General features: G+C 45.0%; 10 protein-coding genes across 10 annotated transcripts; 5 read left to right on the top strand and 5 right to left on the bottom strand.

The window, feature by feature from the left end:
• Positions 1–133: 133 nt before the first annotated feature.
• On the top strand, positions 134–1,339 carry N7509_011088 (glycosyltransferase; the record flags this gene model as incomplete). Its single annotated transcript, XM_056635725.1, has 1 exon — positions 134–1,339. The coding sequence occupies one exon, from the start codon at positions 134–136 to the stop codon at positions 1,337–1,339; it is 1,206 nt and encodes a 401-aa protein (XP_056486345.1).
• A 418-nt stretch (positions 1,340–1,757) lies between these two features.
• Positions 1,758–2,896, bottom strand: N7509_011087 (uncharacterized protein; the record flags this gene model as incomplete). The annotated part of the gene is made up of 4 exons (XM_056635724.1): positions 2,751–2,896; positions 2,287–2,712; positions 1,968–2,235; positions 1,758–1,906 (listed from the first exon to the last, which is right to left on the bottom strand). The coding sequence occupies exons 1-4, from the start codon at positions 2,805–2,807 to the stop codon at positions 1,758–1,760; spliced, it is 900 nt and encodes a 299-aa protein (XP_056486344.1). The 5' UTR covers positions 2,808–2,896.
• Positions 2,897–3,665: 769 nt separating this feature from the next.
• N7509_011086 (fungal specific transcription factor domain-containing protein) lies at positions 3,666–6,094 on the bottom strand (the record flags this gene model as incomplete). The annotated part of the gene is made up of 3 exons (XM_056635723.1): positions 3,666–5,147; positions 5,224–5,742; positions 5,795–6,094. 3 exons carry the CDS (start codon positions 6,092–6,094, stop codon positions 3,666–3,668), a joined length of 2,301 nt encoding a protein of 766 aa, XP_056486343.1.
• A 1,258-nt stretch (positions 6,095–7,352) lies between these two features.
• Positions 7,353–10,029, bottom strand: N7509_011085 (flavin monoamine oxidase family protein; the record flags this gene model as incomplete). Its single annotated transcript, XM_056635722.1, has 12 exons — positions 7,353–7,420; positions 7,480–7,530; positions 7,602–7,644; positions 7,705–8,094; positions 8,141–8,199; positions 8,254–8,466; positions 8,527–8,576; positions 8,636–8,771; positions 8,824–9,263; positions 9,309–9,373; positions 9,433–9,476; positions 9,528–10,029. 12 exons carry the CDS (start codon positions 10,027–10,029, stop codon positions 7,353–7,355), a joined length of 2,061 nt encoding a protein of 686 aa, XP_056486342.1.
• A 765-nt stretch (positions 10,030–10,794) lies between these two features.
• N7509_011084 (RTA1 domain-containing protein) lies at positions 10,795–11,946 on the bottom strand (the record flags this gene model as incomplete). Its single annotated transcript, XM_056635721.1, has 4 exons — positions 10,795–10,989; positions 11,038–11,098; positions 11,169–11,658; positions 11,727–11,946. 4 exons carry the CDS (start codon positions 11,944–11,946, stop codon positions 10,795–10,797), a joined length of 966 nt encoding a protein of 321 aa, XP_056486341.1.
• Positions 11,947–12,942: 996 nt separating this feature from the next.
• On the top strand, positions 12,943–13,314 carry N7509_011083 (uncharacterized protein; the record flags this gene model as incomplete). The annotated part of the gene is made up of 2 exons (XM_056635720.1): positions 12,943–13,053; positions 13,114–13,314. 2 exons carry the CDS (start codon positions 12,943–12,945, stop codon positions 13,312–13,314), a joined length of 312 nt encoding a protein of 103 aa, XP_056486340.1.
• Positions 13,315–14,049: 735 nt separating this feature from the next.
• Positions 14,050–14,942, top strand: N7509_011082 (uncharacterized protein; the record flags this gene model as incomplete). The annotated part of the gene is made up of 2 exons (XM_056635719.1): positions 14,050–14,185; positions 14,293–14,942. The coding sequence occupies 2 exons, from the start codon at positions 14,050–14,052 to the stop codon at positions 14,940–14,942; spliced, it is 786 nt and encodes a 261-aa protein (XP_056486339.1).
• Positions 14,943–17,285: 2,343 nt separating this feature from the next.
• N7509_011081 (uncharacterized protein) lies at positions 17,286–18,965 on the top strand (the record flags this gene model as incomplete). Its single annotated transcript, XM_056635718.1, has 2 exons — positions 17,286–17,311; positions 17,363–18,965. The coding sequence occupies 2 exons, from the start codon at positions 17,286–17,288 to the stop codon at positions 18,963–18,965; spliced, it is 1,629 nt and encodes a 542-aa protein (XP_056486338.1).
• An 804-nt stretch (positions 18,966–19,769) lies between these two features.
• N7509_011080 (uncharacterized protein) lies at positions 19,770–20,565 on the bottom strand (the record flags this gene model as incomplete). Its single annotated transcript, XM_056635717.1, has 2 exons — positions 19,770–20,020; positions 20,091–20,565. 2 exons carry the CDS (start codon positions 20,563–20,565, stop codon positions 19,770–19,772), a joined length of 726 nt encoding a protein of 241 aa, XP_056486337.1.
• Positions 20,566–21,680: 1,115 nt separating this feature from the next.
• Positions 21,681–24,579, top strand: N7509_011079 (uncharacterized protein; the record flags this gene model as incomplete). Its single annotated transcript, XM_056635716.1, has 4 exons — positions 21,681–21,771; positions 21,833–22,560; positions 22,609–22,997; positions 23,076–24,579. The coding sequence occupies 4 exons, from the start codon at positions 21,681–21,683 to the stop codon at positions 24,577–24,579; spliced, it is 2,712 nt and encodes a 903-aa protein (XP_056486336.1).
• Between the last annotated feature and the right edge of the window lie 907 nt (positions 24,580–25,486).

The raw sequence follows: 25,486 nt of genomic DNA, 5'->3' as shown, positions 1-25,486 counted from the left end.
TGTGCAAGCGTGTTGGTTGTATTTCATACTCCGTACTGCTGTGGTACATGTTATAAATTGATGTCTAGTCCCTGGGCTCACCTGAACTTGAATATCCACTGGCAGTCTCGACTTTTACTTGATTATCTTCACTATGGATTCTTTATATCCACGTCCACAGGGACTGCACACACTATCCTCAGATCAGGTTGACCTACGCCCCGACTCGGAGGTCGATATCGATATCCATCACCCTCGGCCTATTTGTGACGATAAAAATGTATGGTTCTTTTGGCATTCCGGCTACGAAACCATGCATCCCTACACCAAACGCAACATTCGAGCATGGCATCGACGCTTCTCAAAGCAAGGATGGGTAATCCGTGTACTCAATCTTTGCCCAGACTCTGAGCTCAACGTTTCCAATTTTCTCGATACCAGCGACCCCGAAACATTTCCTCGAGCCTTTACAGAGGGAACAATCGTCGGCCACCACGCAGCCCAGCATACCTCTGATCTTGTCCGATTCCCATTGCTGGTAAAGTATGGTGGCATCTATGCTGATGTGGGTCTTATCATGATCGGGGATCTCGATCGCCTTTGGCATGCGACCGTTGGAAACTCGGCTTCACCTTACGAAGTTGTTTCATTTAAATTTGATGGCGTGGCCCTAACCAACTACTTCCTGGGATCAAGTCGCAATAACCCATTTTTCCAACGGTGTCACCAACTTCTCTTGAAATTGTGGGAGGGCAAAACTTCGACTGAAGGAATGTGGAACTCCCCTTTGCTGAAAGGTGTCCCTATTCTACGATCCCCCAAGGGATTTGAGGAGAATGGCAGAGATATCGACATTGAAGAAGCCAGCAAGATCCTTACCGACTACATCATTCAAGGACAGGTGATTTCGTTGGTCATGGGCCTTATTGACACTGAAGGGAAGTGGAATGGGCCCGAATATTCCGCCAATAGCATCTACGCAATGGACTACATGGCAGGGTCGCAATTAATCAATGAAATGACTGCTTGGGATGGACCGCGGGCCTTCGAATTGATGTCACTCTCTCTGCCGTTAAATGGGGAAAGAGAGTCTGAAGACCAAAGGAATGCCAGAGAAATTGTGGAGGCGTGTTTAAGCAAGAGCTTTGCATTTAAGCTTGCACATGGGCTGATTCTGCGGGTGCTCGGAGACACTCTAGGTTCCCTCTGGAGAAGACATGAGGAATCCGACAATGTGCCGCATACATACGCCCATTGGCTCAGATCAGGTATTCTCAAATGGGGACAAAACGAGATACCTCCCGCGAAGGAGTTTGAGAAGTTCAAACCATACAAGAAAGGATTACTACTAGAGGAATAGATTTCAATATGAACTTTATACTCAGATACATACATAGACTTTGTGATGTATACTAAAAAAATAGAATTGTACTGTGGGGTTGGTCTCTTGATACAAATAAACCTTCCAAGGTCGAAAGATAGCAAATTGGTTGGGGACACCAGCGATCTCGGCTTCTCACCGGGCTTGACCCATGTCGATCAATGAAAGATTTCGCAGGAGGTCGTTACACATCCCTCGCCCGTCTTCGAACTGAAATAAAACCTCGTGGATTTTAGGTGGAGGCCACCTGGTTGCAGTTGCTCGTATCCCTCTGGCCGGAGACAGAAGTATCAGATCAATGGAGAGGCTAACTGCATGTTCTAACAGCTGAGTATCAATGTGAATGGAATAGATAATGAGAATCGACTCCGGAGTAAAATGGAATAGGGTTATCTGTTTAGTTCACATTCAACGCCTCAGCGATGCGGGAAAAGATATCCAAATCATTCTGGTATCTGATTTCCCTCATCTCGTCATCTGTAAAGTTGCCATTGTTTTGTATACCGATTAGCCCTGGCTGTGCCTGTGAAAGAGGAAGATAAGGATCTTATCAAGTCAGTAAGGATATTGCTTTGTATAAACCGTCTTGATCGAGCTCATCACTTACAGTCAATTCCAGTCACGAGCTTTTTGGCACCAATCAAAGTCTTCAAGGCTGCAAGCTGAATGGCAGAGGTCGCGCTTGCGAGATCAAAATAGTATCCGGCGAGCTGGGCGAGAGTTTCGGGAAAGGCTATCCCACCTGCATAGGGAAGTGTTTCAAGTTTCAACACCAGCAATGCGAGTAGCAAGATATCGTATCGCTCCGCCGCCATGTGTGAAAATAATGTTGAGATCTGGATATCTCGCACGTTGGCCAGTAAGAAGTAGATTTCCTATAGCACGCACTGTATCGAAGGGGGAATCAATCATAGGCATAGGATAACCGAGACCGACAGAGGTACATGTCGAAGAAGCTGGATGAACAAAAACACCGGCGCTGCGTTTATCCAAGGCTTTAAAAATCGGTTCCAGGTTAGAGGTCCCAAGATAGAGGCCATTAGCATTGGTATATAAGCCAACACCAGCAAATTTGAGAGTATCCAGGCAAAATTTTTACCAAAAATTAGTATATGGCCCAAGCCAGATTGATGGAATTGCATTATATTGTACCTCAAGCGCTTTGACCGCCTCGCTGACATGAGGAAGAGGAAGAAGACAGAGTGCTTCCAATCGAGCTGGATGGCTTTCGTGTAGTCGTAAAGGAGCAAGTTAAATTTCCGAGCTAAGGATTTAGCCTTTTTAGCATCCTTGGCGAATGAAACCCCGGGTGCAGTGATGCTAAGAGTGGAATAATTCACGCCGAGGGTATCCTGGAGGTAAGATGTGTGTCCAATGAGCAATCGGGAACAGGAGCGCCATCATTGTACAACGTGCAATTCTCGATCGGAAAACCTGCTGATACCATTGCCTGTTTCCAAATTTCCGGGGTGGCGTGGGGGTGAACATCGATTCGGTAGTTAGAGTCAATGGAATGGGCGCCGGCATGGCAAGCGACTAAACATGAAGCTCATCCAGCTCGATTGGAAGCACTCTGTAAGGCCCGCGATAGAGAGACCATGATCGTTCAAGGTGCACAGGGGTTATGCGTCATCCACTAATTAATGCGATGGATGTTCGTCAATATGAGAACAGCTAGATGAGAGTGAAAAATAGATGAAAAACAGACAATGGTCCAGGTCGTGGTTTTAAACGCAATATTGCAACTGTCAGAAGCCTCGGTTGTGGGGTTAAAGTCAAGCTGGTCTCCAAGAAATGCATGATCAGGGGGATAAAAGCCGATCGGAAGTCAAATCACAGTTTAAAGAAACAGCCATTCAGAGCTAGCAATGGTTTATGAAAGCCGGTGCCTACTAACTAATGCAGTACCTGTTTAGATTAATCCGGCTTGGCACATACTGATTAACTCGAATAGGCCAGTGTACATTAGAGGCAGTTTCTCTCTAACCGATAACCAGAAGCCTGTAGTATACACGATATACGAAGGCCAATATTTAAATGCATTGGACTTTCTTCAGATCCGAGTCGGCTATGACTTGTGGGAAAGTAGTGAAATAAGGTACGGTGTTATTCTTAATCACCCGACTCGAAATTTACGCCTCATCTTGAACAACCAATATTGGAGTTGTATCTGGTCATTTGATGAAAGGTTCATGGACAGTATCAAAAAGAATTTCTATTAAATAAGTATCAAGATGAAAAGCCAGTCGCAGTTCAATTGTAATTCGACTCCCACATATAGTCGTCAGAAATGTCCAAGTTACCATCATTGCTTCCCGGTGGGAAAATGGTGTCCCAGAGGCCCTTCGTAGTAATTCATTAGTATGGGGCTCTTGGTAATTTTGAACAGATTTGTGATCAATGGACTAACCCAGTCAATTTCAAGCATGTGTGGCTCTATACCCGCGACCCCTCTCTGTATCTCGCCATAATCGGATTGTGTTGAGCTTTCGTTCGGCGTCCAATTGGGAGCAAGGTAGTGGGAATGTAAGGATTGGGAAAACATATCAGCTTCCCCATCAAGTTGGTCGGGTTGAGATTCGTAATTTTGAGGCAAAGATGGAAGATTTTCGTATGAAGAGGACCATTCACGTGCTGCATTACCCAAACTCTGTGGAAGATCGGCAGTATTTTCTATGTAAAAAGCAGGAATGTCTTCTGATTGCGTGGCCATTTGCTGAGGAATTTGTGAGTTATGAGAGATGTAGGGATGGTGTTGAGCAAGATCGCCTGTTTCCGGCTCTCCATGGGCGTAGTTGAGAGGCATCCGAGGGTCAGAAGTGTCTCCATCCTTCTGCGGAGTAAGTATAATCATTGAGTCCTGAAAGTGACTTGGATTTTTCAACCCCCTAGACTTGTGATAAACGCGCATATTTTCACAGATCATGGTTAGTAGAAATCGAGCTTTAACATCTCGGTGCGCGATCAAATCTTGCGGTGTTGAAGCTTTCATATTTGTGTCGAGCGCGGGTATATCCCTAAGCACGTCGGCAAAGATGAAATCCAAACATCTCCAAATGCGATTTGCCTCTCTGCGTAAAGGAAATGTGAACACCTCTACTAGCAACAAGAATGCCACATGGTATTGTTGATAGGCACTCGAATACCAAGACCATTGCTTGAGATCGTCCGACACTTCAAGCTCCATGGCAGCCTCCAATGCGTCGGTTCCCTTGCTCAAAACAATTTGCCGCAGCCGATCAGGAACCCTGTATGTCACACTGTTCATATAACGGTGTAAAGAGATCAGATAAAGCAGATTAGTGAATAGCTTCATCACCTGTCGGGCCATTCTTTGCATTGGACTCGGAGTTGCTGCGTCTATAAAAGGGCCATATTTTGCATCCATGGAAACCCGGAAAGCTTCGATTTTGGCAATTGCTTTCGTGAGACTGATCTTTTTTTGATCAACCCGGCTGCGTAAAACAAGACATTTACGCTGCATCTCCTGGCATTCAAATCGGATCATGGAGAAAACCATATCATTCCACGTTGATGTTGTTGTAGGAGTCGGTATTTGCGTTGTGTATCCATCATGATGGATATATGGCCGGGGTCCTTGTATCTCACTTGTCTTAAGGTCCAAATAACAAATTTGATACCATATGAGACGTCGAACTTGGCATTCTATCGGCGAAAACCCATACTCGGAAGGGTCACGGTGAAGTCCCATGCACTCTGCTAGGCGAATTGCCATGCTTGTCAATAGCGAATGAGCACGGCGGATTTCGTCAGCACACATTGATAGCTAGAGATATTTCGAGTCAGTCTGCCGGCGGCTAAACAAAATAATGGCAGCCCATCACTGCCAGTGTCAGACTTACCAGATACGCCACAAATGCCTGCAAAGTCTCGACTTTCGAGCAATGGAGCAACTGAGCTCTGCCGAGCGAATTCTCTGTTCCATGCTTCAACTTATGTATCAACTCCTCCCGAGACTCTTGGCACAAATCCCGTACTTGTGCTTCAGACATGCTCACTACAGCCGAGAGAAGAACCGAAAATACAATTGCTGCTAGAGAGGGCGTAATGTTTTCCTGATACCCATCTTCGACAGCTTCCCAGAGCGTTTCGTATCGTTGCGCAAATGAGGGGCGATGTAGAATACGGGCTACCGGGTGGACAGAGTCCCAGTAGCGCTCAAGAAGCCTGTCTGCAATATTTCGAGAAACGATATTCTCCACTCTAGAGGCGCCGGAAGAGCCTTGGCTGAAGATAAAGTCGGCCGGGGATGCTGACGCAGATTGCTTGAGCTTTATTGATCCCTTGGCCGAGTCAGAGTTTGGAGTTGATGGTATCACTGAAGAACCTCGCTTTGGAATGTTCTCAAGAGAAGAAAGAATCTGAAAAAAATCAGCCGCTGCAACCTAAATATCTCGGTCATATATAATATACCTCATCTGCTATTCGTGGGCGGTATAGACCCCCAATTCTCTCACTCAGTCGCATTCGCCCAATTTTGAAACCTAAATCGTCCACAGCCCCATCTAAGTCATCCTCATACGCAGCATCATTAACGGCTAGGGGTGTCGGTTCCAGAAATCCATCATCCGTCGAGCTGTCTGATTCATCACCCCGGACTTCGTCGAGGAGTCTCGACCGTTTGCGATGCGGTACTTTTCCCCCCGGTTGCAGGCTTTGGCTTCCTATATTGTCCTGAAAGGAGTTCTCGATAGCATCCTTAGCTTCTTTCATTTCAACCAATCTCTCACGTAATTGAGCATCGTCACCGGTAGCGGAATTGACAAACACGCATTGTCTCCCGGATTTGCTGCAGTTATCACAAGGCTCCTAGTTGCGCTGTTAGACAAGCCTTTTCTACGGTTCAATTGCTAGATTGAAGTTACCCCTCTATCACATTTCATTTTTCGCCGACGACATTCCAGGCACGAGTGGATGATTCGATTGCGGCGACGAGCTTTCTCGCGGGCCTTGGACTCTCCATCCCCATTTCCAGTGCCACTTTCAGGCGATATTCTCGGAGTCGATTGAATACTGGTTGAATGAGACATGTCTGCAGTCCGGTTCCTCGCAAAGATGGAGGCTGAAGAGGTTGGAAAACCAGGAGAATGTGGGGGGGGATTTTGGGGCTGGGTTTTCCTCTAATGCAACTTGCTAACGCTTATCCCCAATAAGCCCTTAGCCTGAAGTAGACATTCCTGTTGAGCACGTGCAGAACCTTGAACATCCCAAATATCGTTGTCATTGGCTTGAATCATGAGTGGGGCAGGTTTTCGGCAAATTGAGCTGAACCCTGTGGTGGCTTAGTTGCCGGGACGCCATTCCGTCAGCATAAGGCTGTGAGGGAAAACGATATATTGGGGCGCAGTGTCATTGGGATGGCGTTCTCGCTTCTTTGGCAGGCCGCAGAATGTGTTTCTATTTATGGTTAAAAGTGTGTGTCACTATCGACGTACCTTTCTTTCTCGTCTTCGGACCTTTACGTTGAATTTAGGCGGGCAGCCAAGCTCTACTAACGGTCCACTGGATTGACTTCTCTTGCCCCCACGCCTCACACAAACACACCACTAATATCATTACTCGTAGTTACCACCGTTTGTGATCCACTACATTGAAAATTTGAAATTGCTTCATCTCTTACCTCCCTGCGTATAGGCCTATAGGAGGAGTTTTTGAAATGAACAATACGCGCTCCTGGGCTCTGGCATTCTTCTCCAGTGGTCTTGGTAACCCCCGGTGTCAGCTGGCTCGAAGCCGAAGTCACAGGAAAATTACTATTAAAATCTTCCTATTAATCTGATCTTTTTTCAAATAGTTCCAGGATTCCCAAATGTGAAAAACCATAAGTATTCCAAGAGTTTAGGCTTGATCAAATCGCGTTTCGCCTCCTCTGCCTGCTAGCTATTATCTATATGTTACAAAATAATAAGTCAGACAATACAAGGTCATACCCTATCCAAAGCACCAGTCAAGCTCCGAGTCCATTCTCAAATTACACTGTCACCCATCTTCCCATCCAAGTCCTTGTAATTTCCTTTGCTTCGTCGACCAACCCCATTTCTGTTCAGTATCATTACATTAGTCCCATATGCAGTGAAGACTTCAGAGCGAATACATACCTAGAAGAAGCTGAACAGTGCCCCGGACGGAGCTTTCCAAAGCTGAAGCAACTAGAATGGCGAGTCAGATTCGTCCAAACTTCAATGGAAAATTTGAAAAAAAAGTCTTAGTTATTACTTACTCCATGAATGAGTATACGAAGTATGCTCGCCAATGAAAATGATCTATCAAATTTAGCTTCGAGCGCTACGAGCTTTCCATCGTTTGTTAACAACTGTACTCACGTTTTTTTCGGTATTGAAGTAGGAGGGAATAAAAAGCTGATGCTGCCCAAGGCTTGGAAAAGCCCAAGAGCCGCCAGCATTAGATTCCTCTTCTAGCCAACACAGGCGCTTGAAGTTCCCAGTGTATTGCTCGTAAACTATATCACCATGAAGCTGGGCAAATGCATCAAGCACGTATTGAGCATGTTCTTTTTCCGGGGTCGACACCCAGCGCTCACCGTAGTCATCCAGATTATAGCTTCCGAGGATAACTGCAGGGCCACTGCTGTTCATGTTAAATCCTGGATAGCAAACATTACCAATACCGGGAATATCGGTCTTGGTGTTACAACTTCCAAAAATGGGGCGAGACAAGTGCTCCCAGAAACGTGTCTTAAACTCCAGGGCAACCTAAAAAAGTTAGTTTCTCCCACTAGGACTGTAGTATAAACCATACCTTGCAGGCAGATGTGTATCCAAGAGAGGCAACAGCATGGCTTAATGTTGTAGATAAGTCTTTAGTTCAAGATTAGTTGAGAAAGTTGAGAAATAATGGTAAGGTTAAAATACCTGGAAGTTCCCATTTCCGGACGACGGTGAAAGGAACCGCAACGAAGGTATAGTCGTATTTGGCATTTTGAAATCCCCGATCGGTGTAGTTTTTCTTCCAGGAGACCTGGACCTTTTTCTCGTCTTCGAGGTATTCAATTTTCTGAATTTTCCGATGATATTTAAGATCATCTCCAACTAGCGGCTTGAAGGCATTAGGGAGCCGACTCATTCCTAGAAAGAAATATTAGTTTCAAGTGATTCCAAAGTTGTGATTGATTGTTTTAGTTTAACCTTTGTCAACGGTCTTCCATTCCGTAGAGGAGAAAAAGAGGTTGTCGTATCTGCAACAATAAAGTATAAGTTGCCCATCCCCGGCCTAGACATTCATTCGGAATCTCACAAGTTAACCCAAAAAGGGGCATCGACATTGGATAGGTCACCAGCTATTTCGGTAGTATTGAGATCAAATCCTAAGAGGTTATGCAGGTAAGCCACCTGAGACCATTGGTCTCCTCCTCTGCCGTTGAGGCCCACGTCTAAAAGCATGTCAGTGATTAATTCCGGATGCTTGGAAATAGGTAACGATACCAAGAAATTTCTTATGCGCCTCATACACGTTGCTTGCGATGAGTTTCATCATTGAGGGATCGTACATGATCTTTCCTAGTTCGGCATTGAGCTTCTCCAAAACAGCAGTGTGAATTGTAGATGCACCCAGCGAGCTATTCTTAGAGACATCACCAATTGTTGGGATAGAGCCATCTGGGTTTCGCTTCTTTCCATTGAGAGACAGCGCGTTGTCGCTGTTCTGGATAAATGGGATCCAATCGACTTTAAATGACTCATGCTGCTTGTTCAATTCATTGAGCGTTTCGGAAAGCTGGAACACGATTCGGTGGGTCGTAAAATTCAATGTCAACGTCTCATTACCCAAAGGAATAGGTGCCGTCAGTGGAATTCGCATAGCACCCATTTCTTGATATTGATAATTCGATTCAGGTAATTCAAAGTATTCGGTCCGAATTCGACTAAACAATGTTAGTCCTGCACGTTTGAAAATTCAGAGACCCTACCCTCCAACGCGACCCGTAGACTCCGAAATTTCGATGTTTTGAAATCCCACACTTTGAAGAAGGAACTTTGAAGCCAGTTAGTACTCATATTTTGACCGGATCCCCGTAGGCATAGGAAGCTTACGTGGGTCATCAAGCCCGATATTCCAGCACCTAAAATTCCGATAGCTAGAATAAAACTGTTAGCTATTGAATTTTGTGAGGATTTGGAGCGATTACATTTTTCCTTAATTTTCTTTGCATCCACGGCGCCAAAGTCCTTGCTTTTGAGCAAAGTCACGCCATTGAACCAAGGACCTTCTGCATCAATACCAGATTCGTTTGTCATAGGAATACGATCGCGCTTGGTGAAGCTGTCTTGTAGAATGCTGTCCAGTGACAGAGGCTCACTTTGACCGATTCGAGCACCTTCCATATCCCATGCTGCGATGCAGCCTCCTGGAGAGACATTGTCTGGCACAACCCAGACCAGTCGACTGTCATGACCAGAAGAAGGGCCACTAGGAATAGTTGCAACACGATGGAGCGAATTAACAGGACTGGCAATATCGCAACTACCATATGTGAAAGAATGCTTTTTGAAGTCAGGCTCGTGATAAATGAGATGCACATTGACAATATTTGGCGCAGTAACATCATTCACGGAGATCTCGATGTTCCCGGACAAGGCGGCTGCCAGGGTCACGGGAAGGATACTAAATCCAGCAAGAATCCAAAGCATTTTGTAATGATCCAAATTAATTTGAGAAAAGTTCTTGAATTCTAAATCATCTTTTCAAGCGTGCCCCAGCTCTTAAATTCAATTCTATGAATACTACTTTGCTCCAAGATATAGATTTACTCGGCCGTATCAGCTTACATGTTACGGAAGATGAGCCTTTGAGATCTTTAAACCGGGATCGGATAATACGGAGTAAAGGCTTTTGGACTAGCATGCAGTTTGTGAATGAAAAAGGGGTACGGCCGTAAGAATATCGCATTACCCAGGTGATATACGCCCGCCAATCATGTGGATGGGTTAAAATGACGCTCAACTTAAGCCGTGTCATCATGAAATTGGCTGTAAAGCTTCGAGGACAATATAGGAAGTCAAACAAACTCATTTGGTATAAACGAGGCGGGCTTGAGAGACAATTTTATCTACTTAATTCCAATATTGATCAAGAAAGATGCCTCAATAAATAATATCGGCATGCTTTTAAATATGCGTCACGAATGCTCAATATCAGTTCTAGATTACTCATATATTGTCTTCTTCGGTAAATAAAGCGTTTTTGTGGGGGCAGAGGATCAATAAATTAAACGAAATCGGATTTTGTAACAACGATAGTAATTAACTACTCGAAATAATGACGAAATGAAATGCATGAATCGTAACATGAAGCCTCGAAGAGGTATATGAGCATCAAAATAAATCAAAAACTCGCACTCTAGTGCACAGAAGAATGATTTCCAAGCAAGAAAAAAGTTTCCTGGCGTCCAGCTATCACACTGCATTATTGTACTCGGTCTTTTCCTCTAGTAGCTTCGTATTCTCAGCAACTACCTTCGTATAGTTTCCACGCATCTGTTCAAAGCAGAATCCAGGATGCGCGATGCAAAGAGCTACCACAGACAAAACGCACATTCTAAAATACACAGAATTGATCAGCATAATCTGCCAGTTTTTCCTCACGTGTAACTATTTGGGGGAAAGGATTGGATGAGCAACTCACATCGACTCGCAAACAATGAAGCCGGTCTCATCTTGCATGATAGGATTTCTCCAACCTCCGGCCATTTCAGCAATACTTCAAAAGAAAGGATGAATGGTTAGCTCCCTATAAGCTGCTTGTCATCTCTCTTTGATAGGAAACTCACCGGTAGACACAACGGATATAGGTGGTAGTGAACGCGACAACAATACCCCAACAGAAAAACCAGAATTTGCGGCTTTTCCACAACTTCTGGGCATCCACAGACAACTGATACTTGGGTACTTTCTTAACTCTGAGAAAGAACTGGACAGAGAGAATGCCAAACACTGTCAAGGTAGCAACTTGCCAGACAATTCCAGCTAGCATGACATCGCTCCCAACTGCGCTACCCTGAGTGGTGGTTGCTGTAGCAGCGAGTCCGCCACCAGCACCTTGCAATGACAGTGAGATTAAATCACAAGTTACAAAAATAAAGGGATACCATTTAGCCCTCAGAATGGAGAATTTAGGACCCAGGATGTTCACCTCGTGCTTCAAGGTCAAGTAAATAGCAGCCGACCAAAAAGCGGGGGCCATGGTGAGAGTGCAGATCTGTGTCTCAAATCCTGTGGAGGAGTAGGCGTTATTGTGCAAAAGTATGCGACCAATATATCCTATGAAGAATATTAGTGTCTTCCTTGAAATCTACCCGGGCGCCCGCGGATACATGGAATTCGCTTACCGGCGACCTCAGAGATAGCTCCAAGAAACATGGCCACACCAAAGGACCAGGTGCGCCATTTCAGCATTTGAATTACCTGTACCAAGGCGCAAATTGCAAATATGATGCAAAAAGCATAACTTGCCACGGCATTGGGCGCATAGCCGTAGATAGTTCCCTCCACTGGGCAGTCAGGAGTGACCTCCGTGCACTCAGAAGGGGGTGTTCTGCTCGCAATCATATCTTGAAATATGCAAAGATAAAACAACAAACTGAGAGTCTTGATGAGTGTGGATGGGTAGAGTTTGGAAGTACAGATCTGTAATTGTGCAGATAAAACCATGGGGTTAGCCACATTTATACCTAACACTAGGTCTGGACTAGACCCGCAACTGGAAGTGCTATGAAGTTCCAAGGTTTTTCTGACTTCAGTTCAGAAATCAGGGCTCTGAACGCTCGCAAGCCCTGGAGCGTCCATCTAAATTTACACCTTATTATCTTATCTAAACCAGTGACCTATCAACTTGCGTTTAGAAGTGCCGGAGGCGTCCTACCGGCCGTAGATCTCATCCCCTGAGAAGGTTGCTTACTGTGGAGTATATATCAACAAAGCCCCAGGGTAGTTATAGTCTAAGAAGTGGGGTTCTCGTAAATATTTAACTTCAGCCTTTTGTTCTATTCGTGGTTCTATTCGTTACTACTCGTCTCCCGCGTAGTTGTCGGAGATGGTCGTGATGGCCGGAGTGCCAAGACATCAGGGCCTTACGGCCGTAAGTCTCGTCTTGGAAGTTCGACAGCCGCCTTGGCTTCGTTCTGGATGCGTTGACATACGTTTTTATACGGCCGAAAGTTTCAGAAAACTTCAAAATCCCGATGTTATAAATAAGCATATGAATTTGCTCTTTATATATGGGTCTCGCAAATTTGAGATCAATCTCATTTCGAACACAGTAATTCTCATTTCTTTTTCAATTATCTGTTTCTAAAAGAAAGCTCGGCCATCTCGACCGTCGACTATCATTTGAAGCAAAATGTCGAACCGTGAATACTACGGAAATAGTGTGCCTGAGTATACATTTCAAGTGAATGGTTCTCAACAACCTCATTACCTAACAAACACAGATTCCTCTTCTAGCCAGGTAAGATAACCACAAACTCGTCTTAGCAGCTCAATGCTGAATATTTTTCTCATTATTAAAAGGGGGAGCCTTTGAGAACTTTTTCAAATCACGAAAATATGGAATTGGATCAACAACGCCAATGGGAAAACTTCGATTCAGCCAAACAAAATAACGGAGGTTCTGGTCAGGAAAAGGGTCTCGGTGCAACAGTAGTCGGAGGCGCGGGAGTATGTATAGACTAGCTTTGGAATGTGAAAAAAAATTCTGACTTTTGTTCTCTTTCACAGGGAGCTTTTCTTGGGCACAAAGTTGGGAAAAAGTCTGACCACGGTACCCTAGGAACAATTGGTGGTGCTTTGGCAGGAGCAGTCGTCGCAAACATGGCTAGCAATGTTGTTAAAGGGCACCATGAAGGTCATGGAGGTCATGGATCCACGCGTGATCGTCGCCGCGAAAGGTTAGAAAGAAAGATTGAACGACTCGGCTAGTCGTTGAAGCCATGGAAGGGTTCAACCTGTTCTTTATTCTTCATGTCACTTTTGGGTCTTTTTTTATTGTTGCGGTGTATTTTATATGCAATTATTCTATGACTCAGGTCCGTATCCTTATATCTCTACTTCGAGCTCGGTATACTTCGGGAGGCGCTCTCTTTTATGCAGACCATCTCAGGAGTGGTCATAAATCAAAATCAAAGCGAGCCCCATTTGTCAACTCAAATAGCTTTGTATAAGCCATGGGGGTCTTATCAAATTCCTGATATTCTTTCCAAGTCAAGAAAGTCCTTTGTCCTATTTGAACCAATCGCCAAACCACCGAAGACTAAACAATACTAGAGGACTCTACCCTTTAATCCAAGTTATAAAGCCTAAATATACTAGTTCAACTCAAATAATTTCGAGTCCTTGACTTGAATACGCTTTCGAATTGTAAGTGAGCATGATAGGCAAATAGTCGGCATAAGATCCAGACCTGGCTGAGCTTACGGCCGTAGGCGCTCCGGCCGTAGGAACTTTATGTGGGGCAGCTGAGACCCGACCGTAAAGAAAGATTACTAGTAAGCCATTGGAATGCTTAGCACCTACGAGCAGTTTCCCAAAAGGCTTAAGTTCAAGTAATTTCTAGAGAGTATATATAGTCATAATTCATTCAAGTCGGAGCCAAATGTTCACATTGGCATACGATAAGACAGTACCAGACACGGACAACAAACACCCGATCTCGCCATGCAACCGCACGAAATCCTTGCCTGTATAGAGCTTGCTCTCTATGTGGGTATCTTGGGCCCTGCGACTTTCTGTACAGTTTATTATCTCTTCAAGAGACAAACTGCATGGCTTTACCTCCAGGCATTCACGACTGGTAAGAATCCACATCATCCCCTAGTACCATGTTTTGCAAAGACTTACCATCAATAGCAAAAATTGCCGGTCCTGCCCTCCTAATATACATCTCTCGAAATTCACCAGCATCTTCGGGCGTTCAGATAGCTGCCCAGATATTGTATCAGATTGCTCTGGGTCCTCTCATGTCCGCTACGCTCTCGTTCATCAACATTTCTCCATCAACAACAGAGGACGGAAAGGCAGGGCCTGCATACTCTCCGCTTGCCCCCTCGAATGGCTCGAGCATTTCATCACTTATACTCCGTCTTGTTCACCCTGTCATTATAGTTGGCCTAGTGATGGGGATTATTGGTGGCATTGACCGCATGCCTGATAGCTCAACTGGGGCCATTAATCCCGACAAGTATGACCGTGGTGCAACACTTTCAAAGGTTTCAGCTGCGATGTTCCTCATAGCATTCGCAGCCATCGTGTTCGGTGTGATGAGGTTATGGAAGCACCGAAAGTCATTGACGACAGTTTCATATTATATTATCACTGGGATGCCGATCATCCTACCGCTCCTGTTTCTACGGATTCTGTATTCTCTTCTGAATGCAGCAAATCTTGACACCTCAGGTCGTACTGGGCACACTACCAGATTTAATATCATGACAGGCAGCTGGGCGATATACTTTATCATGGGATTTATTCCACAGGCCATAATGATTACCATATATGTCGGGTGTGGAGTCTTGGCCTATATGAAGATCAGGAGAGGCAGGAGAATGTGAGAAGATTTCACCCTTTACCATAATGTTGATTGACGGAGAAAATTCATGAAAAATTCCTCCCATTTTGCTTTATGATCCGCTCCTTTATCAATCATGATGTTTTATTTCTTGATTTTGTTTGTCGTTCTGCTTTGTTTCAGGCTTCAGGCCGCTACTATTATCCCATGACTTTTGTTTTAACACTTTTTGTTTCTCATTCTGGGCCCTAATTTACTAGAATTGCATTATTTAATTAATTGAGTTGAGCTTTTTGAAATTGTTGAGATAATTTCAATAGTGACAAGTTAAATCTGTCCGATCATTCAGGTCCCAAAAAAGCGCGCCTAGAGCTTGGCTGACTCGCTTACGAGTTGTGTTAGTGCGTCTTTTCTCGAATGACTCAACCACTTATTCAGGCAGACAGCTAATTAATTATTTGGTGTTATTCTGCCCAGACCCAGAGATTTCCAATCGAAATTTGTACGGGCTGGCGCATTTTCGCTGGGCGTTGAGGCGGTTTACTAAACGTTGGAAGTGGAGCAATCAGCTGGCAATCAAAACGTCAAAATATTGTTGCCCTATCAACCTGCGAAGCGGAATTCATAGGCCAGACGCAAGCAACAAAGGAAGCTATCTGGCTGAGAAGACTCCTCCACGAGCTGAATATAGGCCAGGGACAACGTGCAACGATCATTTTCGGCGACAACCAGGGAGCTATTGCGGTAGCCTCAAACCCTGAATATCATCCGCGTACAAGGCATATTGATATCCAACGAAAGTGGCAAGGAGAAGTCCAAGACGCCGGACAGTGGGACTGAAGTATATCCCAACTACAGAGCAGATTGCGGATTGTTTAACGAAGCCCTTTGCTCGAGATAGATTTGCATGGTTTCAAAAGGGCCTCGGCATCGAGTGATAGTCTGGTCAGACACGAGGCTTCAAACCAGGAAGGTGCAGGCACCTTTCCCTTCCTTTTTACCACTGGGTTTGGAAGGTTTTTATGGGGCCTGGCAACCGTGATGAAAGATCCCTGATATCCTTCTGACGAAGCAGATTAGCGAGTGGGAGTGTTGAATATCCCGGTTACTGAGATAATTATGGGGACTGAGATCACGTGCGTACATTTATAGCTGTCCACCAGCCTACTTATATCTACAACACTTAACACAACAATCAACTCCCACTTCGTTTTCGTGGGCGGGTTTTGGCGAGCGGCGCTAGCCTTACTTTGATGATCACGTGATATAGAGATATTAGCCACAGGCCCACAGCTTACGTCAATGACACATCTATGCGTGGCGAAAATTTCATATGTTCTTTATCGAGCGGGGGCTATGAAGATAGTTTCTCTTAGTGATATTTATTGAAAAATATCCAGGTTCACTGAAAATTCAAACCGGACGCAAAAGCTCGAAACCGGAAGTAAGCATGAGGTCTTATCGCAGACCGAGGGTTGCGACGCTGACAGCATCTCTTGCAGCCACTATCTGAAAGGGAGAAACTTCATTTCAGTTTATACGAAAAGCAGCCTCTTGGATACTTGCTTGACAAGAGTTACAAGGTAAACTCAAGCTTTGACTAAACTTTTACATCCCCCCCGCTTACAGGACTAAAGGAACGAACGTACTTTGATTCCGGTGATTTCGCTTTTTCTGCAGGTCAGCGTGCGATAGAGACTGGCGCCATTGAACCGGGCTGCGGGAATCAAAACGTGATAGTATCTCTCACCCTAACGCGCCAGTCCCCAGTAATAGCAACGTTGACTATGGTGCCAACAAACTATTGGATAGAATGAGCGTAAGCCCAGAAAGAGAAAGTCTTCTCCTTCATGAAACAGAAATGGATCCGTACGATGCAAAAGGCGATGATGATGGAAAAGTTGATACAGAATCCGGGGAATGGGTATCATCATTACAGCAGAGAGGTAGATGTTTCCCAAAAGTCGACCGCGACTCCGAGACAGGGACAACCTAACCGCCAGTCGATAGGCAAATTGTGTATTTGAAATTCGATTTCCAAAACCTAGTCTATCCAAGTGCCTGATTTGTTCCTGTTTTTAAACCCGTTCCATATTGTATCATGGTAGGAGTCATTTATGGGTGAGTTTTATGCTACGTAAGAGCTTGAACCATCTGCCAAGAGAGTCCCACGCTTAAAAGACTGCGCGGTGGGTCTGACCGACATCATCTTGGCCCCAATTCCCACTGCAGCCCCCTTCGCCCCCAAAATTTGTCATTCAACTTATAAATAACTTAAGTTTATTTCCTTCAGTGAATACAAATACAATTAGATTTCATGTTCAGATTCTTTCGCTGCTTCCGCAAACATTCACTACCTTCTGTTAATCTCATTTCCCCCACCATCATGAATCGCACACAGTCCACATTAAGGTATGTTTTGATTCCTGCTTCTTGAGAATTCACACTGATTTTCCGCTATAGCTCCATTGAGGAAGTCCCTCAAGAATGTTTGATGCAAATTCTTGATCATCTTGTTCCATCCGATGCTGCTTCGGCTGGCTCTGCATCTCGAACCCTGAATATTTCTTCCGAGGAATCTCTGTATCGTCAAATCGATATTGACTGGACTCAACCTCCTCTTAAACGGGTCTTATCATTATTTCGCGTGGTTCATCAGCGACCAGATCTAGCCGCGCATATTCGCCATGTTCGCATGATCTCATCTCGCCTGGAGTACCCCGCAAAGGACCAACTTTCACAATGGTACCCCCCGAAAGTTGATGGAAACTGGGAGGAGCTCTCAGCTTCATTCAAGAGTGAGGTAGATACCGCAAAAGAAATTGTCAGTCGAGCACAGTTTCCATCCCCACAGAGGTGGATGCAGGCGCTAGATCAAGGTGATCCCTACGCATTTGTGGCGATTATCCTCTCCCAGCTTCACAACCTGCGATCTTTACGATTGGATTATACCTTCGTGTGGCAGTCCGGATTTCCAGGTCTCATGATTCGACATGCCCTTCTTTCTGCACCACCTAATACTTTATCAAAATTTTCTGAGCTCTCTATCGTCGAATATGGCTTGAATGTTCCTTGCAGCCGAGTATCTCAGGGCAACCCGTCAAGCTGTATTTTCCCCGAGGCATTCCCGACCTGTGACCCCGACCAGTTTGCAGGCTGGTTTTATTTTCCTTCACTGCAATCGCTAGAGATCTGGCTTCAAAACTTCTCGGGTGTTGATTTGAGCAATGTGAACCATCTAGCCAAGCTCAAAAGGCTTGTTATTATGGAGTCCTATATTGATGAAAATGAAGTCAGAGACTTGTTGTCCCTGCTTTCATCAATAGAAACAATTCATTTAGGCCTGGTTTATCCTTCTCAGGATGAAGCAGCGGGCTCAGATATTGAGTCCCCTCGTCCTCCTTTTAGAAAGCAAACGAAAGGCGCCTTTCTTGAAGGACTTTTAAGCATAGGGGGAACAGTCAAAAACCTTTCGATCAGTATTGAGCTTTGCCCAATAAATCTGGGCTCACAATGGGATGAAAATGACTTTGGTAACATTGAAGAAGGATTGTTGCCATTTCGAGGGTTTTTAAAGCGATTGCCCCATCTTGAAACCGCAGAGCTACCGGCAGCCATGCTTTTCGGGTGGGTTCATGATGACGCACAGGGTTTAAGCAAACTGCTGCCATCGACACTCCAAAAGCTCGCCATTCGGGAGAACCTTCATTGTGTGGCGCGCGACACCCAGGTTGTCGAGGATTTCAGCCCGGGGGAAACTTACGAATGGGGGCTTGATGCTGTGGCCAGGGCTATCCAGAAGTTTCTCCCTTCGGCACAAACTTCGGCACCGCTACTCAAAACAATCATCATTCGAGACTTTGCAATGGATTCCAGAGGGCACATTGCTCAGGAAGAAACTACCGTCGCTCGATCACTATGCCAGGATTTAGGACTGGACATGCATATCGCTCTCAGCCCTGACGCATTACCAGCTGGATTCTGGACGGCCAGTAGGACACTTCACGAATACGTTACGACTTGGAGACCATTGGATCCAATCAGCTCAGAATCCCCATTCTGCTAGTCTCAGAGACTCTGATGATTCATGTTACATTAATTGTCTAGGGCCAATAAATCAAGGTGCAGAGCGAAGCTTGATTGGGGCGTGTTGGAGATTTTTATCTCATACAGTGGCCCAAAAATAAATATTATCAGTAATAAAATGAGTTTTCAATGATAAATTTCCCTATCCAAAGTCAATAGTCATTAACTAAACAATGGAATATATATAAAAAAGAAAAAAACCGGTAGCTTTTTCTCATACATTCCACTCCAGTCAGAGGGGATTTTATAATAGAGCCTTTTTCTCCTTTGAAATGGCATTGGGTGACAGAAAAAATTTTAATCATGTTCTGGGCCCTTTTGGTTACATAGAATTAATATGATATCAATAATATAATAAAGATGCCATCTAAAATTATTCAGCTCAATTGTCTCATAAAAGACAAAAATATCTCTGCAATATCTTAATTTGAATAGGGGCTTCTCTGAAAGTCAACTCCGCTATGAAGATAAGGCGGACGTGAGATACAGAGAATACTGCCTTGAAACCTTTCAAAGCTACTGGCTGGTCAATTATGACCACCGTCTATTATTCCCTGTTCATACTCTAAAGTCTTATCTGTTTAATTTTTTGCGAGGCGCAATTGCTTCTACGATATATGATGACGTCTTAGGAATGTGGTAATTATTTCAGAGAAATTCTAATGAGATCAAATCTATTTACATTCCATAGAGTAACCGTTACCACACCAGTATATATCAGGTATTTCATTTACCCACATCCTCATCACCTCAAAACCCGGATACAATATCCTATTTTTGGGATTCAAGAAGACTCCTCGTCCCGCTTACCCCCCTTGCCTTTTCCCTTAGGCTGTTCGACCTTTGCACACTTTTCCAAAGCGACGTTTTTTGTGCTTGTAGGCTCCGGGGTATCCTTTCGATCTCTGTTTTTATTCGTGTCTTCTATAACCTCAAACTTCATCTCCTTGGTCCATTTATTGCACCCCCATTGGGGCGATCCTGGATCGCCGGAACAGGGAGGCAGATAACCGTCCCCCCCACCATGCAGCGACCCTAGGATTCTCTTTCGATATGTCCTTGTCGGGATTATCAATCATCCATGTCATTGTGGACGTGAGCTCACCACACATTCCGTTGCTCTTATGTTGGGGGTCCGAATTCGCCTCTTTCGAGCAAGCTTCAAGGGCATCTGTGACCTTTTTGAACTGCTCAGGCATCTCAGGCAGCTTGTTGAACGAGCCGTCTCCTCCTTTCTTAGGATAACTCAGTTTGTATATGATAGGCTTGCTCTTGTCACTTCTTACTGAAGAGGAGAAATAAACTTGATTTCCAATGGCTAGACCAATCATTGCGCTTGGCTTATGATGATTCTTTTGGACTTTATCGGTCAATTCCCTCATGTCATCATATGCTTGTTGGATCAAGTTCAAAAATTGGTCGTTGGAAGGCTCATTTTTGAAGTCGCAAACAGAGCCGTAGGAATGCAGTTTGTAGGGTTCGAGCGAAGTATCTTTTGCAATGCCGAGGACACCAGCCAAGACCAAATTGGCAATCAGTCCTATCAAAAGGAAGAAAGACATGAAAGGGCCCGAGACCATGATGATGGGTATGCACCTAGCAGGTGGCAAATAATTGATAGAATATTATAATCAAAGATCTCAAAGATTTAGACCTGAATTCGACGATGTGGAAATTGGGAGTCGGGCGGGTGATTTGGATGAATAGAACAGAATGAGAAGCACTGGCTTGCCTGGTCGACTCTATTTAAATATACCAGAGAATTCAATGTTCGAACCTATTTATGGAAATCTAGAATTTTCAAATCACTCTTGAAGATCAATGGCATGTTGCAATGACCTTCGCTGTTGATCAGGGTCGCTGGCCCCATCTAGCCGCCCTTTCGGCCCCATGGCCCCCATTGGTGTAAAACTGGACCTGGAAGTTGTGATCTTCATCAATCCACCCATTGTTTGATCTAAATTTGTATATTCGAGTGTAATGGCTGGTCTAATTGTATTCCAAATGAAATTCATGTCCAAGTTTGCCAACTTCTAAAGTGCGCAAAATTTGGGGCCAAGGGCGAACTGAATGTCCACTTTCTTTATTTTCACATATTGCACGCACACACACCTAGAGAAGTAGATAATAAGCGTCATAATCGATAAATATAGACTAAAATTGAAATTTCATATATGTTGAGATATCCTGTTACTGCGTTCCAGAGTAATTTGTGAACTGAATATTGCAGTACATTACTATCTTCTAGTCGTTTGATATGCAAGGTACGTGAGCCAAGTGTGGGGCCCGAAAGCTTGAAGATCCCCCCGGCCCCCTCGCCATTGGGCATGTGGATGCTTAAGCTTAGACCAATTGGCCCCCAAGGCCCCAATTAAGCGCGGTTATGATCAACAAACAGCCCCCAATTCTTCACTTTGCGCTTCCGCGGCCCCGAAATACTTCACACAATGACGGCAATCTTTGTATCAGCTTCAAATTCTCAACCTGATCGCTTGGCCAGGTTATTATTACATTTAGTAAATGGCCCCAAATATACCATTTTGATGAAGTCACTAGGACTTTATCTCAAATCAAGCGCATTAAAAATAGAAACCGTTCTGCGAAAACACAATTAGGACGTAGCATAAATACAGCAATTGCCCTGGATTTCTCCATTAAAGTAGAATTTGCAACTTCCTGCTTAACAAAATTCGTCATGAAACCTTTCTGGGCGGTGATTGTAGCATCGCTTGCCCTCGTATGCCAATCTGAGGGCTCAAGCCTTTCTCCAAACAATGAGGATCCAGGTTCGTACTTCAGAAGTCCTTGCATTTGTTTCACGGAAATTATATTTACTTTTTTCTTCAGTCGTTGGTGATGCGAGTGTTCTTCAAGCGAGAAACATAGCCCATGATGAAACTGTAACAAGTGTACTCTGGGTTCGGGATAATACACCTTCTCCTAGTTCCAGCCATCACCCTCAAGCGTCCAGTACGCATCATTCTCAAGAGACTGGCACTCCCAAAGATTCCGTTACCGGTCGTCCTGAAGAGTCCGGCACTCATCATTCCAAAGAGACTGGCACCCCCAAAGATTCCGCTACCCGTCGACCTCAAGAGTCCGGCACTCATCATTCTCAACAAACTGGCACTCCTAATGAGTCCACCGCACGTAATCCCCAAGAGTCCGGCACTCACCATTCTCAAGAGACTGGCACTCCCAAAGATTCCGTTACCGGTCGTCCTGAAGAGTCCGGCACTCATCATTCCAAAGAGACTGGCACCCCCAAAGACCCTGGCAGTTCGAAAAACTCTGGGACACGCCATCCGGGGGAGCCGAGCACTCTTCCGTCGGATGCACAGCACAGCTCCACGCATAACCCGCATCTAAGCTCTCAGGGGTCGATACCATCCAGCACGAAACATGGTTCAGAATACACTAGCTCCCCTGGTTCACCAGAGAGCTCAGGACCACTGGCATCTTCATCCCCTCCCAGCTCGTCAAACGCCGAATTGGAAAGTTCTTCGTCTTCGAAAACAATTACCGGTACAAGTAGTAGCAGGGGGGCTGCCGCAGTTGGGATAGCTCATAGAACGGTAAGTTGTTTCGCGTGAACAAAAGGTACATCTCACTAACTCTTCTAGACCATCCCGATTACCAAAGATCATGAGACTAGCAGTGTTGTTTTCACTGGTACTTCGGTCACTACCTCCAAGGACTCAAAACCTACTCTCGCCTGGGGATGTTCGCTGAGCGATATCTGTGGCACTGGTGGTGGAAGCACTGGTGGAGGTACTAGCGGTGGCTGTATAGTCCCTATACTATGTCCTCACGACAGTAGCTGGGGTCTCGGTGGAGGATGGGTACCGTCTGGAAACCCACCAGCTGGTGGTCCCACGCCACCTTCACCTGATCCAGTCCCTGACAATCCCAAAAACGGTGACAATGGCGACGACGACAACGACGACGACGATGATGATGATGACGACGATGACGACGATAAGGATAAAGAATCATTCACATCTCAGCAGACGTCGACTACTAGTACTCCTTCAAGTTCTACTAGTTCAACTACTACTACTACTACTACTACTACTACTACATCTACTAGTTCACCCTCGGCGTTCAATCTCTGTCTATCCGTCTATGAAGGAAGTGGCACTATCTCAACCACCCCCACAACCTCTTCGACATCATCGGCCTCTTCTACCACAACTACTCCTGCGTCACAATTCAATATCTGTTTGTCTGTCTATGAAGGAAGTGGCACTATCTCAAGCACCCCAACAGCTTCTTCTACATCATCGGCCTCTTCTGCTACAGCAACTCCCGCGTCGCAATTCAATCTCTGCTTGTCTGTGTATGAGGGAAGTGGCACCATAAGTGAAAGTACCCCGAAGACTACTTCCACATCCTCAGGTACCGCAATGTGCAGTCTTCGGGTTGTTGATACAAGCTCCTCTCTATGCAGTTGTGAATCCACAATGTCCAAGCACTCCTTGACACATCAAATCATGAAGCCAACCGACAAAGATTGCAGTGACATCAAGACCTTCCCGATGACAAGCTTCATACGCACTTCTTCAACCCCATCTGTTACTTCTGGTCCCAAGGCAACACAAAGCTCGGCCAATTCCGCTAGCTGTCATGAAAACAAGTATCATGGAGCACACACAACTCAAACCTTCTGTAACTGCATTGGAGGTCCTTCAGATGATCCAACTGTCAGCGTTTTCTCGCTTCCAACCAGTGGACCCAAGTGCGCTGATCTCAAGACTTTCCCTGACACCGGTGTCATTCATACGCCCGAGGAACCCGCCGATCCACAGATGTGTTCCAATCTTGGCCCCTCCGATGATCATGATTCTGGCTGGTGCAAATGCGAGAAAAACGATTTGACCCAATGGGCACCATTGCCCCATATACAAGGCACAGCTACAGTACTAGAAGGCAATTGCCAGGCAATCAGCACTATTGCATTCACGACTCCTACTGTTGCACCACCAAAAACTGTTACCGACTTTACTGATGTTGATCCAATGAGTCGAAGTACAATGTATGCTTCGGGAGTTGTAATAACAACTGACTATGGCGTTGGTCCGTACACACAAACAGTTGGTGTCGGGGATCCTACAGAGGTTTATCAACCGGCTATGACTTCTACTATGGCTAATTCAGACGTTGAGCTTATCCCCGCCAAGACTATTGAAGATGGGACCAAAACTATAGGCGCTGAGCCAACAACGATTTCGACACATAAAGCAGAGGCTCAGTGCAAATATGTCACTGGCCCAGCATATTACAACTATATCATTTGGAATGTCTTTGATTGGGCATCAGACTACCAAGACTTCGAAAGCCTCGCTGAGCACCTCCATGATAGGCTCAAGGCACGAGACTGTTTCTCTTCCCAATTCAAATGGAAAAACTTTGTTGATCATTATGGTCCAACCATTTCATTCACTACCTACGAGCTTCAAGACATATGTGTCAGACATGCCATTCAAGATGTTGGTGGACCGGACACCTTGTGCAGTCACGATGATGACGCTGGCATTCATTGGTGGACAAATCCTGACAGCATAGAGGGTCTTGTGGCTCATGGGAAGAGGTAGATGATCCTCATTCTACGTATGAAGCTCAGGCCACTGGTACTTGAGGCTCTTTCAATCGGTGAATAAGATTATATGTACTAGATTACACCCCTTTGGAATAGGTACAAAATTGTGGCATGCCCAAATATCATGCTAAAGTAAATAAGCGAGAAAGAGCAATTTTACATGTTTTATTTTCTGTTATACTGGAAGCAATGATATTCCTTATCGTATTAGCTGGTCTCGGGGATCTCCCTCTGCAGCGACACGTTGCTTAACTTAATAATCCCATACCTCAACATTTCCAGACAAATTTGGTTGTGCTCTCACTCCAGTTCTTTGGCATTTGCCCGAGGCACATCTTGCTGTGACAAAGTAATCTTCACAGTCTGCAATTGACCTACAGCTTTCTCCGGGGCAGCTGATTTGGGTTTTTTTTGAAGCGTGCCCATTGGTATTGGCAACGGACGCCGTTTTATCGACGACTTGCCACCTAACGCTTCTCACAAGTCCACCGACATATTTCTTCTCACCTGCCTCATTATATCCTGCGAACATGCTGAGATGAGTGTGGTCAAATTGAACCATCTCATCTCGGCAGTAGTTTCCACTAGATTCTAGTTACTACAGGTCTCACTCTATTCATCACGGACTGATTCCCTACCTGTAGAGTGTACACATATTCTTCTTGTCCGCGGGCGCTTCGCAGGGAATATAAATTGACCCAACATTCCGTGAGCTAGATATCATTAGTTATCATCTTTTTTCTTTCAGTGGAGACTCTCCGAAATTCAGCCTTTAGAATACCTACTATATACTGTCAAGGGCTTGACAGGATCCATCTAGAGGAATTTCCCTGTCCCCAGCCACCCTGAAGAACGTTCTGGGTCGTGAAAACACGTGGGTTCTTTGGTAACACGTGTTCATA

This window comes from Penicillium cosmopolitanum (genome assembly GCF_028827165.1).
Source record: "Penicillium cosmopolitanum strain IBT 29677 chromosome Unknown utg000009l:1.0-9042332.0:1.0-9050551.0, whole genome shotgun sequence".
Taxonomy (NCBI): Eukaryota; Fungi; Ascomycota; class Eurotiomycetes; order Eurotiales; family Aspergillaceae; genus Penicillium; species Penicillium cosmopolitanum.
The sequence above is the reverse complement of the archived record's forward strand: the minus strand, read 5'-3'. Positions and strand labels throughout refer to the sequence as shown.